General features: G+C 35.1%; 2 protein-coding genes across 2 annotated transcripts; both read left to right on the top strand.

The window, feature by feature from the left end:
• The first annotated feature begins 427 nt into the window (after positions 1–427).
• alkbh5 (alkB homolog 5, RNA demethylase) lies at positions 428–6,086 on the top strand. Its single transcript, XM_051105402.1, has 4 exons — positions 428–1,628; positions 2,663–2,743; positions 2,840–2,965; positions 4,555–6,086. The coding sequence occupies exons 1-4, from the start codon at positions 955–957 to the stop codon at positions 4,784–4,786; spliced, it is 1,113 nt and encodes a 370-aa protein (XP_050961359.1). The 5' UTR covers positions 428–954; the 3' UTR covers positions 4,787–6,086.
• A 1,396-nt stretch (positions 6,087–7,482) lies between these two features.
• On the top strand, positions 7,483–14,379 carry mief2 (mitochondrial elongation factor 2). The gene is made up of 5 exons (XM_051105403.1): positions 7,483–7,618; positions 8,966–9,120; positions 10,169–10,325; positions 10,660–10,985; positions 12,030–14,379. Exons 2-5 carry the CDS (start codon positions 8,986–8,988, stop codon positions 12,807–12,809), a joined length of 1,398 nt encoding a protein of 465 aa, XP_050961360.1. The 5' UTR covers positions 7,483–7,618; positions 8,966–8,985; the 3' UTR covers positions 12,810–14,379.
• The last annotated feature ends 412 nt before the right edge of the window (positions 14,380–14,791 follow it).

The following is a 14,791-nucleotide window of genomic DNA, read 5'->3' as shown; positions in this document are numbered from 1 at the left end:
CATTTAGCATGATTAAACTTTTTTTTAATAAAATAAGTAATCAGGGGTAGAGCTCAAACATTTCTAAGCAGACACAAGGAAATGAAAAAATAAATTAAAAAATAAAAAATAAATACATGAGAAAAAACTGAATATACAACACAGACTGCTATTATTATAAGCAATAATGCCAATAATATTAATTGCAATATTGTCTGTTAAACTCATGAAGACCGAGACAAGTTTTGAGCACGTATTTTTATACTCTCCACGTTTCTACAAAAAGTAATAATAATAATAACAATAATAATAATAATTATTATTATTATTATTATTATTATAAATTCGTAAAAAAATTGCTAAAGATCATAAAATAGCTTTTTTATAGCCGCAGGGCTTTGCTGACAGCTGATCGCGTCGCTCATTGGCTGTCACCGGACCAGACCCTCGTGCCTACGCGCAAGGCATGACGCGCATGCGCAGCTCGCCAAACAGTTTTGGTTCCACGAGTTTATGTTCTCTACAAGGCTTTGTGCAGTCGTGCAGCAGCATAATAATTATTATTTCTTGGATACATTAAAATAGGCTGAGCAGCAAGGCGGTTGCAGTAACCAGAAGGCGTGAGTTTCAAACAACGCGCAGTTGTAAGCCTGAGTCCACTGGAAGCTAGTGGTGGCGTAGCTGTGCTACTTGCTAATGTTATGAGACTGAACGCAGGGAAACGCCACCTGTGATTGACAGCCCACTCACTGCTTTACGTTACAGATTCAGTCGGGTTGCTCGTGGAATGGGGCAGTGGAAACTTTGGTTGGTTTAATTTGCTAAACGGGGGGGAGAGGAAGCAGGCGGCACCGCTGCGGGCCTTCGGTCACGTCGCGCACGACTTCAGTGACCGATAGTAACTAACATGGGGACCTGAAGTGAATTCAGGTTAAACAGTATTTTGCCGCGAATTTTCGGACTTTGCTTTTGAAAATGGCCGGTTTTACGGATCTGCGGGAGAAGCTGAAGTCGATGACACCGCACAGGGACAAAGTTTTCGAGTACAGCAACGGCGAGAAGCGCAAGTACCGCGAGTCGGATGACGACGAGAGCGAATACGAGGAGCGGCGGGACGCAGAGGCGCGTAAAGTGAAGAGCAGCATTAAGCAGGCGAGTATCTTCACGCAAGAGGAGTGCGCACTCATTGAGGCGAAGATAGACGAGGTGGTTGCCAAGGGAGACAAGGGGCTCTACCGGGAGCACACGGTGGACCGGGCGCCCCTGCGGAACAAATACTTTTTCGGGGAGGGCTACACGTACGGCTCGCAGCTGGAGAAGCGCGGGCCCGGGCAGGAGCGGCTGTACTCCAAAGGCGAAGTGGACGAGATCCCGGACTGGGTACACGAGCTGGTCATCGATCGCCTCGTGACGCACGGCGTCATACCGGAGGGCTTTGTGAATAGCGCCGTGATCAATGACTACCAGCCCGGGGGCTGTATCGTGTCCCACGTGGACCCCATCCACATCTTCGAGCGACCGATAGTGTCCGTGTCGTTCTTCAGCGATAGCGCGCTCTGCTTCGGATGCAAGTTTCAGTTCAAGCCCATCCGTGTGTCCGAGCCCGTGCTCTACCTGCCCGTGAGGCGCGGTAGTGTCACAGTCCTCAGGTCGGTACTAGTCCGGACACTACTTTGTCACAAAAACATGCAATTATTATGAGGTTCTTTAAAACAGCATCCTTACGAAAAAGTACAATGGCGGTACAGTAGTAATACTATGGTATTTTGAAAAGTACCCTGCTACCATACCAGTACCAAAGTACTACTATGGTACATGTCCAAAATACCATGCTAGTACCATGGTATGTTCTGGTATAGTTTTGCAAGTTCATTTATATGTGATACGGCGTTACGATAAAACATACTGATTTATACTGTGGTACTATATAATTACCATACTCATATAGCATGGCTTTTACATGGTACTTCAAAAGATAAGTGACAAAAAAGTACCATATAGTACTGGTACCGTGGTGATATCGTAATATTTTACATGCTATGGCATGGTACTGTATTATTTTAGTATCACTGAGATACTGTTACAGATTTGTGAATTTATTTCATTATGTTGTGATTTTTTATTAGATATTTTTTAGTGCTCGGCAATGATTAATCGCAAGTTTTTGTGTACATAATATATGTGTGTGTGTGCTGTGTATATTTATGTATATATAAATACACACACATGCATTTATATATTTAAATATGTTAATTGAAAAATATGTTATATATATAATATATTAGTTTTAGTGAACTATAATAAATGCTGTGTTCATACCATGGTGTTTTTGGAAATATCATGCAAATAAAATTGTACTTAAATTTCAAAACCATTGGTATATTTCATCACTGTACCATAATGGTGCCACCATATTTTATGTAAGGCCATTACCACCTTGGTAAGGTCCAAAAACTTGATTGATTTATTTATTTATTTATTTATTTTTGTCAGCTGAAGCTCTTTGACCTAAAATATTTAGCAAACATTTCATTCTTCTTAAGTATTTTATTTAATTTATTACTTTAAATTATTTAAGGAATTATTAGCTTTTCATTACCTAAAAACATCTACTTTTGTAATTGTGCTAAAATGTTTTAAAATATAGTTCTTGCTCATGCTCACTGCTTTTGATTGGTTTTAGTGGCTACGCAGCGGATGACATCACGCACTGCATCCGCCCACAGGACATCAAGGAGAGGAGAGCTGTCATCATTCTGAGAAAGTGAGTTACTCTGGTTTTAAGTCAGAGTTCTTGAAAGGTCGGAAAGCATGTGTGGGTGTGTACACTTCTCTGATATCCATTCTGGTTTCATTGTAGAACAAGGCCGGATGCCCCTCGCTTGAACTCCAGTTCTCTGAGCCCATCCATCCACTCTTCTGAAAGACGGCACATACTCAAAGCCAAACGCTCACACCGTAAGGCCGACCCAGATGCTGCACACAGGTACTTGCGAAGTCTTTCGTACCACATTCAGATCTGCCTCCATCAAATCAGCAACTAATAGATCAAACCAAGTCCACAGCCAACATATTTTTTTCAGTTTAATCCACGTCACTATAGAGAATATCTGTCGTTACTTCTGATTAATCGCAAACTTTGGTATGCAACTCATCCCACTCTATTTGTGCTGTAGACATAAGTAATACCGAAAATAGCATGGCTTGTTGAAGAGAACTGAACACGGACTTCTTTTAGTAATCTAGCTGGATTTTCCACAGTTTCTACAGATTTTCTTCACAAATTATTAAAGGGATAGTTCACCCAAAAATGAAAATTCTGTCATTGATTATTCACCGTCATGTCTCTCCAAACCAGTGAGGTTGTAATTCGTCCTTGGAACACAAATTAAGATATTTTTTGGTGAAATCTGAGAGTCTTCTGACCCTGCATAGACAGCAATGCAACTACCGCGTTCAGGGCCCAGAAAGATAGTAAGGACATCATTAAAATAATCCATGTGACATCAGTGGTTCACCCTTAACTTTATGGAGCTGCGAGAATACTGTTTGTGCACAAAGAAAATAAAAATAATGACTGTGTTCAGCAATTTCTTCTCTTCTGTGTCAGTACCTTTCGTGTCAGTTGCATTGCTGTCTATGCAGGGCCAGAAAACTCTCGGATTTCATCAGAAATATCCCAATTTATGTTCTGAAGATGAATAAAGGTCATATGGGTTTAGAACAACATAAGGGTGACAGAATGACAGAATTTTAATTTTTGGATGAACTACCACTTTAAGAGTGGACTACCCTAATGAGCGCCACCATCTTGAGATCACATGACCATTCTACTCAGTGTTTGTACTATCTTAGAAATATCCATTATTTATCAAATTAATAATTTTATTTATCCAAGGATGCATGAAATTAACAAAAGTACTAGTGAATATTCTATTTAAAATAAATGCTCTTGTTTTGAGCTCTTTAGTCATCAGAGAATTTTGGGGGAAAATGAATCACAGTTTACATAAAAATATGAAGCAGCACAGCTATTTTCAGCACTGATAATAAGAAATGTTTCTGAGCAGCAAACCAGCATATTAGAATGATTTCTGAAGGATCATGTGACACTGAAGACTGGAGTAATGATGCTAAAAATTCAGCGTTGCATCACAGGAATAAATTACATTTTAAAATATATTAAAACAGAAAACATTTATTTTAAATTGTAATAACATTTCAGAATATAATTGATTTTACTGTATTTCTTTTAATCAAATAAAGAGACTTATTCCAGATTAAACATCTGCCAACCTCAAATTTGTTTGATTGGGAGTGTAGAGTATTTCTACAGTGAGTACTGTCATATCAGTCAGCTGAACCTTTATGCTGGGATCACTGTGAGCTGTCATTAAAAATAGAGCTGCGTTAAGATCCCTTTTGGGTTCCATGGAAAAAAGTATATGTTTGGAATGACATGAGGGTGAGTAAATGATGACAGAATTTCCATTTCTGCTTGAACTGATCCTTTAAGTCTCACGAAGTGGTTGCAATTCACGCATGCAGTTTGCTAAAAGCATTTTTTCATTACAGGCCTCGTATTTTAGAGATGGACAAAGAGCTGCAGAGGCGTTCCCTCTCCTCCCGACAGAGACGTCACGGCGACAGCAGTTCAGAAAACTCGTGGAGGAGAGCTGATGAAAGAGAGCCAGGCTCACGCTACACACATGACCACGCACCCCCCGCGACGAGTCAAAATGAGACGCCACTGAGACGCAGTCAGGACTTTACATTTGCTCGAGGGGACGGAAAACCAACGGAGTGACTCAGTAAAAGAGATGCTTCTGGTGTGGGTGGATTCAAGGACATTAGACAGCGGCTGCTTTACTTATTAAGAGGCTTTATCTATCTATTCAGACATATCATACTTTAAGATCCACTTTATTTTGTTCTGTGTGTTTAAAGGAAATGTATGGAATAAAAAGACATCTAAACAGACTAGTGGAATTCAATCATAATTCACCAGTTTTGCACCCCAGTTAATGTGCCAGTGTCATGCATACAACTCATTCACATAATATCAAATAAAAATGTCAACTGGTCAGGGCAGATTTTTGAGAACTGCTCCTTGAAATGTAAACATGGCTGATTTGTTTTATTTTTTATTATCATTTTTAATTTTTGCAAAAGTCTCAGAGCAAGAGGGAAATTGAAAGCTAATTTTGTTCATGTCTATAGATTGACTTAAGTTAATAGTATGATAATAAAATGTCTTTGATTTGCATACAGTGGCTTCTCAGTGCATTTGCCTGTCCACGGTGGCTGTACTAACAAAGACGAGATCAAATCTAAGGCCTGGAATCATCTTTGATTTGCTTGACGTGCACAATATTAGTTTCTGATATTTCTAAAATGGGATAAAAAGTTACATTAGTCATCTCTTCTTTTGAATGCTGTTTTTTTCTGTTTTTGATGTTCATTTCTTTTTCTCTCCCATTTAAGGATGGTATTTCCATTATAACTTCTGATTTAACAGCTATGGCAATTTGTTTTGGCTCTTTATTTCTAAAGGAAAGAATTTATTCATGCCACATTACAGCTGTCATAATGGCAACAGTTCATGTTTATTTATTTAGCGAATTCATATGATTTGTTTCTGAGGTTGAATGGAAGTGAAGGAAATGTAAAAGAAAGAAGATAAAGTGTCTGTCCCATTGCAGGTGTTCAATAGAAAAGTGCTTTTGATTACACAAGACTATATATACTTTGTATTTAAGAGGCTGACAGATGAGACTATTTTTGTTTAAAGGTTAAAAACAAAATGGAGTAGATCAGACTGCATAAATGATTAAAGAGAAATGTTCTGTGTGTTTTTGGAAATTTCTATGTTCGTTCTTTATTTTTCTAGTTCAATGGAAAATTGAGATTGTTCATATCTGTTGTATTTTGTAGCTGACTTTTAAATACCAAAAACAATCACATCCAGTATTTCCTGAAACATGTTAGTTTTTTTTGTAAGAAGTTTATTTTTCTTTAGTTCATTTTGTGTTGTCCATTAATATGGAATAGGAGCATCATTTTCTGTCTACACTTCTTTTAACATGCATAAAAAAGTTTACATTTTTCTCCAAGTCTGATATATTTATTATTTACACTATGCACTATTTTATTCAGTTCTGAAATAAAAATGTAAATATTTAGTGTGGCCGGATCTCTGTGCCACTATGCCATCTTGAATTGTTGGATAAACTATTTACCTCAATGTACCCACTGTTTACCCAATAAATGTCCTGCAGGTTATTTCTTCAAGCGCTGGTTGTAAGTAGAAAGAGTGTTTGAATGTCCACTAGATGGTATAAGAGAACTTTCCACCCAATTATTTATTTAAACTATTAAATATTAGGTTGATTACAATGTACTCATAATGAAGCTTTAATAAATTATATATGATCTAGTTTATATATAAATACACTACCAGCCAAACGTTTTTGAACAGTACGATTTTTAATGTTTTTAAAGAAGCCTGTATTTATCTGATCCAAAATGCAGAAAAAACAGTAACATTTTGAAATATTTTTACTATTTAAAATAACATATTTGTATGTTAAAATATTTTTAAAATATAATTTATTCCTGTGATTTTAAAGCTGAATTTTTACCATTATTAGTCCAGTCACATGATCCTTCAGAAATCATTCTGAATCATTTTCAGGTTTCTTTGATGAATAGAAAGGTCTAAAGAACAGCATTTATTTGAAGTAGAAATCTTTTGTAACATTATAAATTTGGATTTTTCATCACTTTTGATCAATTTAAAGCATCCCTGCTAAATACAAGTATTCATTTCTATTAAAAAAAATAATAAGAAGAAGAATTATAAGCAAATATATATATATATATATATATATACTGACACCAAGGTTTTAAATGGTATAGTTTAATGTTACAAAAGCTTTTTATTTTCCGATAAATTCAGATAAATATTTATGATGATATTATTATTAATAATAATAAATGCTTCTTGACCAGCAAATCAACATATTAGAATGATGCTGGAAATTTGGCTTTAATCTCAGGAATAAATTACAGTTTAAAATATATTCAAATAGAAAGCAGTTATTTTAAGTAGTAAAAATATTTCACAATATTACTACTTTTACTAATTTTGGATCAAATAATTGCAGGCTTGTGAGCAGAAGAGAATTCCTAAAAAAAAAAAACATTTAAAAATATTACTGTTCAAAAACTGGTAGTGTAAATCAGTAATTTCTATTAAATAAACTGGATAATATGGAATAATTAATTTGGAGTTTTTCGTTTCAGAATACATACGCACAATAAAATAAGTGTCACAGAATAAGAAAATATAACACGTCACGAAATAATTTTCGAAATAATTAAATATATTTGTGGCGGCTTTACAAATACAATGTGGAGCCGCCCCGCATTTTTGTCCATGCGTAGAAATTCCGTATAAATAAAGCAATGCTCTGACGTCTGGAGATACTGTCATCTCATTGGTCCATATGTACGTCAATCAGCGAAATAGTGACGTATGACGTGTTTGTTTTAGGTGAGAGGGCAAGCGTGAGCCAGACGAAACTACTCAATTTGATACTACGCTTTAATGGCTCTGAATTGACACTACCTTATAAAGGTAAGCTAGTTGAGATGTTTAACTCGTGGTTATAAACTGTAAACTGTTTAATATCAGTAACCTAAGCGTGTTAGTTTTCTGTATTCGCCAGCTGGTGAAGTTAGCAAGCGCTAATAACAAAGCGAAGCACTAACGTTATTGTTTGATTCGGTTCAGTTTAATTCTCAACTTATTTGAACTACTGAAATTAAGTATATTTACTAGTTATATGTGATTTAATAAAATGTTTAGAAAGGAAAAACGTGATGGATTGTTATACGTGTGAAACAGCACGTCTGTAAACAAGGCAAATTTAAACCACTGATAGTGTTTAATCTACTGTCTTATCTGAAAACACAGTTAATGTTAACTGTTATCTAGGTTTTAAAGTCCATCTATATGTAGGCCTCGTGTCATTTAATGTGTACTAATTTTAAGGTGTATTTGGCTTTTTATTCAATAACCAAATAAAGATTGTAGACTGTTTTGTTTTTGTTTGTCTGTGATCTGGCCAAGAACATGCTGTTTTTTTTTTTGTTTGTTTTTTGTTTTTTTTGTTTTTGGAAAATAGCTTTGGAATGTAGATCTTAGCAAGCATGTGAATCTGTAAATCCCTTTGGAATAAAAATATTAAGCCTAAAAGGTATTTATGAGATACTGTATGCACCTATGTCTTGCTACTGTAATCTGTAGATCACAGATGGAAACTGAACACTAAGTCAGGATCACAAAATTATCATATGAATAAGTGGAGAGTTACTAGGCCACATGGGTCTAAATTTAGACCTGGTAAAGCCCCCTCCTGGGTTGAAGTTCATAAAGATCCACAGCTATTTCTGATCCACAGAGAGAGAGAGAAAGAGAGAGAGAGAGGCAGGTGAGGCTTCAGTCGCCTGGTCTGTCACGTAGCACCCATGAGATCTGCGTGTCTTACCGGAGTACATTAATGGCAGCAGATGGTTAAATCAATAATAGCACTTTAATATATAGTAATGTGATACCGAATTACTACTCTTTATGGCCCAGAAATGGTATTCTTAATACCGTGCATATATGAAGAATTTATTTGCAAAAACAGATAGCTTGTTTTTTTTTTTTTTTTTTTTTTTTTTACATTTTCAAAAATCATGTTTTTTATTGTTTTACTATTTTTTTTTTTTTTTTTTTTTTTTTTTAGTTTAGTCAAAATAACCCAACTGCAGTTTGATTGAGATTAATTATAATGCACAATGAAAAAAAACATGATTTTTCTAAGTGATGGCTTATGAGGTATCTGTTTTTGCAAATGAGCTCTTCATATCATGACATATGTCTAAAAACTGTGCATGTGAAATCAAATGGTCATGTATTTCTCTATTGACATTTTAGACACTTTCACAGAGGAAGTGATGTATTATTCCGGTAAAAGGCGAGGAGAAGATGGAATTGCTGCTGTCATTGACTTCCTGTTGTCCAACGCCCGGCTGGTGCTGGGGGTCGGCGGAGCCGCGGTGCTGGGTATTGCCACCTTAGCTGTGAAACGGGTGATTATTTATTTTTGCGTATTACACACACACAGTTCTGATTGGTCAATATAATATTGTGTGTATGTCACACACACTGCCATTCAAAAGTTTGGGATTTTTAATTTTTAATTTTTTAAAGAAATCTTTTCTGCTCTTCAAGGCTGCGTTTATTTGATTAAAAATACAGAAGAAACTGTAATATTGTGAAATATTATTGCAATTTAAAATAATGTTTGTTTTTTTTTAAATATATTTTAAAATAGAATTTATTTCTGTGATGCAAAGCTGAATTTTCAGCATCATTACTCCAGTCTTCAGTGTCACATAATACTTCAGAAATCATTCTAATATGCTGATATTTTTATCAATGTTGCAACAGTTGTGCTGCTCAGTATTCAGGATTGAAGGATTCTGTGATTACCCTTTTTTTTTTTTTTTTTAAGAAATTAATACTTTTATTCAAGCAAGGATGTGTTAAATTGATAAAAAGTGATAGTAAAGACTAATATTGTTAGAAAAGATCTCTATTTTATATAAATGCTGTTCTTTTTTTAACTTTTCATTCATCAAAGAAATCCTGAAAAAAGTATCACAGGTTCCAAAATATTAAGCTGTTTCCATACTGGAGTAATGAAAATTACTGCCTGATGAAAATTCAGCTTTGCATCACAGAAATAAATTCTATTTCAAAATATATAAAATAGAAAACCACTATTTTAAATTGCAATAATATTTTACAGTATTACTGTTTCTTCTGTATTTTTAATCAAATAGGCACACCTTGATGAGCAGAAAAGACTTCTTTAAAAATCTTACTGATCCCATACTTCTGAACGCCAGTATATATAGGAATTATACATGATTATTTAAAATTTTAATATTTAAAAATTGATACAATGCAGGCTGATGGCTTCAACAAAAGTACAATAACCAAACCTTGTAGCTCACACTAGGTCTGTGTTTAATGGTCTAATACCCAATTGTTCCACTCTATTAGAGCTTTTGATTATTTGTTAATTTTTTGTCTCCTATATCTTCTCTTCCTCCTCTTCCTGTGATGTTGTAGTTAATAGAACGTGCCGGCAGGCCTCCTGATGAGAAGCCTGACAAGAAGATGACGGACAGCTGGGAGGAGTTAAGCTTGGTTAGTGCCTCCCCCAAACTGCTACACAAGGGTATAGAAGGAGTGGTCATGAAACAGATTGCTGCTGCAACCAAGAAAGGTACATACTTGGGAAAAACCTTCATTTGGAAGACTTAAGAGGCTTCAAGTGGCTTAAAAGCAACAAGAAATTAATGCTGACCCTGTTTACGGTCTTTTCCTGCACAATGCATGCTAATCCAAACAAAAAAAGCTTTGTGATTATTTGTCAGAATGTATTAATTCTCAGAGTGGTGAGTGTTAACCAGAAGTCAAATTGCTATTAATGGAATGGAATAGAATGGAAAGTTACCTTATTTAGGCATTAATGTCACTGAACGTCCCGTTTGATCATGTTATGGAAGTAAAATGGGTTGTGAATGCTGTTTTCAGTAGAAACCTTTTTTTGTGTTTAGCGGAGTTGTCCCAACCCATCCCCCTGCCCTCACCTGAGTCCCAGCGCTGTGATGCTGACCAACCTCAGAGACGGAAACGCATGGATCTATGTGTGATGACGTTTGCGGAGCGTCTGCAGCAGTATTACAGAACACGAGTGTGTCTGTCAGCGAAGGAGGTGTCTGTCGCACAGCAGCGAGCGTTAGATATAGCCACAGAGATCCAGGCCTTCCTGCACTCCAAACACCCAGACATGCCGCTAGGAGACATGACGCTGGCCGGGTCACTGCTCGACGACCTGCAAGTGGTTAAAGCTGACCATGCCTGCCTGATCGTGCCCCTACAGGTATGAATATCCTGTGTGGATCACTCGTCCCCATTAGGGATTCATGATATCCAGAGCTAGCCTGCAGTTTTATTACTGATAATGTATGTTCGTTAATGTATTTAAATTTTTTTTTATTCAATTTCTTTTGAATTCATGAGTCATGCAGACTTTAGTGGATATATTATATTATTTTATTTTATTCATTTTTTTTAGTTTATTTTATATTATTAATAATCAGAGTTTTTGGTGACTCACAGATAAGTTGATTATTACATTATATTATATTATATTACATTATATTACATTATATTACATTATATTACATTATATTACATTATATTACATTATATTATGATATATTATATTATCAGTTTTCCCCCAGATAAGTGGATTATTATATTATATTATATTATATTATATCTACTGATATAATAATCCACTTATCTGCGAGTCACCAAAAACTGTTTATTTAATTGAATAATATATATAATAATTAATATATTTATGTATATTTAATTTAATTGAATAAACTTATCTGCGAGTCACCAAACACTCATAAATGTAATATAATATAATGTAATGTAATATAATTATCAGCTTATCTACAAGTCACCAAAAACTCTGATTATTTAATATAATATAATATTATATAATGCATCAACTTATCTACGAGTCCCCAAAACCCCCAAAAAAGTATTATAATACAATATAATGTTATAATGCATAATAATATATTAATCAACTTATTTGGGATTCTCCAAAAACATATTATTTAATTTAATTTAATAATATAATATAGTATAATGTAATATAATTTTTTACATCCTCCATAAGCCTTTCAACCATTTTTAAATGAACATAGTTTTCAATTGGCTCTTTCTATAATATATGTAAATTATTGACCAAAATTGGTTTAGATCATATTCATACCAACCTTAATATCACAAATCTCAACACCTGAATCTTTGATCTTATACACTGATCTTAAAATGGCTACGTGCTTATCCCTGAAATTGCTTCTTGAATTTGTATTTAAATTAACTACAAATGTGTTCCATACAGTTGGAGTCCAGCCTGTGGACGCCTATTGCCGGAGAGGACACATTTTTGGGTCACCCTCAGTACTGCATGGTGCGTCGCGAAAACCTCGAGTACTTCCCGAGGGGGCGGAGCTACTGGGACCGACATCTGCTGGGTGGATACTTGTCGTCGCGGCTTGTTTCTGAGCAACTAGGCAAGACCGTGATGGAATCGATGAACTGGCCCTCGCTGACCGGAACCCTGGAGTGCGAGGTCCGGCCGGTGCTTGGGTCTCCTGAGCTCAAACTAGAGATCGAAGGGTTAACCCAAAGCAGTTACGACAGCGGAGAACGCTTCTATATAACAATGTTGCCAACAGTGCGCCTTGGCGAGATGAAGCTTACAGCGCAACGAGAGATCACCGGGTCATTCGACTACGTCTGGTACCAGAGCTTATACACCAGCGAAACAGCTAGACTAGCAGCGCTTGACAAAGCAGACTCGGGGGTCAGAAGAAAGTGCCTGAAAACGCTAAAGGCGGTGTGCCGCAACTGCCCTTCGCTACGCAAGCTCAACGGCAGCCATCTCAGCAACGTCATTCTGCACATGAGCGAAAAAGAAACAGACTGGTCGGAATCGTCGTTCGCTGATAGGTTCCAGCAGGCGATCACAGAGCTAATCGGATATCTGGAAACTGGAATCTTGCCTAGTTACTTCAAACCTAACGTGAATCTGTTTCAGGGTTTTACTGAGGACGACATTGACGAGATGGGCTTCATGCTGTACTGTGCTGTAACCGAACCTGAGATTCTACTGATCTGATTCACTCGCTGTCCTATACACCTCCTATACGCACATAGTCAAACTCTCTATGGCAACTTGCATTAATGCACCTTTAAACAGTGAATGTATAATTACATATCATTTCTATAAGGCGTCTGTTCACGATCCCCTGTATGTGTATTTCCACTTACTACTCCTTTAAGGGGATCGAAATGAAGATTCATTTAACTATGCAGCACTTACCTAGTCAGACACTTTGCTTGGATGTAGATTTTAAGGATGTGAGAGAAAGATTTCCTGGTTTGGATGTGTTCCGAGTTTTTTTTTTTTTTGTTAATAACCTGTTCTGAGCTCTGCGTTGACCATGAGTATATGTTCTACTATTTTACTTTTTGGAGCAATGGCAGTAATCATAGACAGTGTGAAGCTGTGTTGACTTTGAAGAAGCAAATACTCAATATTAAGACAATAAAGCAGTAATGCAATGCTTTTGTTGAAAACTATTTTTTCTATTTTTGTTAGAAACTGAGTGTTTGATTGAGGGAAAAAATGTGTGTTGAGAAACCTTTATAAGTGTTCTTTTCCTTTCTGCTCACATTTTAGCAGAAATAATAAAACAAAAAGTTAATACACTACCAGTTAAATGTTTTTGAACAGTAAGATTTTTAATGTTTTTATTTTTATTTATTTTTTTTTTTAAATAAGTCTCTTCTGCTCACCAAGCCTGCATTTATTTAATCCAAAGTACAATAAAAAGAGTCACATTTTGAAATATTTTTACTATTTAAAATATATTTTCTATTTTAATATATTTTAAAATGTAATTCATTCCTGTGATTTCAAAGCCAAACTTTTAGCATTATTACAATCCTTCATATTCTGATATTAAATATTCTGAATTGCTGCTCAAAAATCTTTTTTCCAGTTTTTTTTAATAGAAAGTTCAGTAGAACTGCATTTATTTGAAATAGAAATCTTTTGTAACATTCTAAATGTCTTTATCATCAATTTAAAGCATCCTAAATAAAAGTATTAATCTCTATAATTAAAAACTCCAAGCTTTTGAATGGTATAGTGTATAATGTTACAAAAGCTTTTTTTTTTTCGAATCTTCGAAAAGAGTACCCAACTGTTTTAAAATATTATTATTATTATTAAATTAATTAATAATAATAAGTGAACAGCAATATTAGAATGAGTAATGATGCTGAAAATGTAGCTTTGATCGCAGGAATAAATTACATTTTAAAATATATTCAAATAGAAAGTAGTTATTCTAAATAGTAAAAATATTTCACAATTGTACTGCTTTTGCTATATTTTGGATCAAATAACTGCAGGCTTGGTGAGCCGAAGAGTTTCTTTAAAAAAAAAAACATTACAAATCTTACTGTTCAAACCCTTTTGACTGGTAATGTATGTGAAGCAGGTTTCCCTGTGTACATCTTATAATAACTTGCCAAAAAGTTTGGTTAAAAATAAATAGCAGAAACAACATTAAAATTTCACAACAATCCTACACTGTTGATAGGGTTACATGAATTCCAATATGAATTCTTGTTTGCTATTGGGATGCGTGTCTAAATAAAGAGATTGTTCACAATTTTCACAGTTGTTTGTGGTGTTAATTCTGCATGTCATGTCTGTTAGTATGGATCACACGGCTATCATTCAAGCTTTTGTATGCTACAGTTCCTCTTTCAGTGTTAGTTTTGTTGCCATCATGTGAAAAAGAAACACAAGACATGGTTTATGAAAGGTCAAAAAGAAACATTATGGCGTAAACCAGAAGTTAACAGACCACTTCCTTTATAGAAATGTAATAAGGTTTTGCAAAAATGCCATAAATGGTAAATGTTTATGTTAATCCGTCTGAATAAAATGGCTAAAATTGGCTTCTAATAATATTTTGGGTCACTCTGTTTTACATTTCATGGAATGACCTAAAGAAAATTGTAACTTTACATTTTTAATGTAAAAAACAGGTCAAAAATGAAAATAGGCTGTGATAGAGTTCCCAT

This window comes from Labeo rohita, unplaced genomic scaffold (genome assembly GCF_022985175.1).
Source record: "Labeo rohita strain BAU-BD-2019 unplaced genomic scaffold, IGBB_LRoh.1.0 scaffold_98, whole genome shotgun sequence".
Taxonomy (NCBI): domain Eukaryota; kingdom Metazoa; phylum Chordata; class Actinopteri; order Cypriniformes; family Cyprinidae; genus Labeo; species Labeo rohita.
Note: the sequence above shows the minus strand (reverse complement) of the source record. Positions and strands in the feature narration are given on the sequence as shown.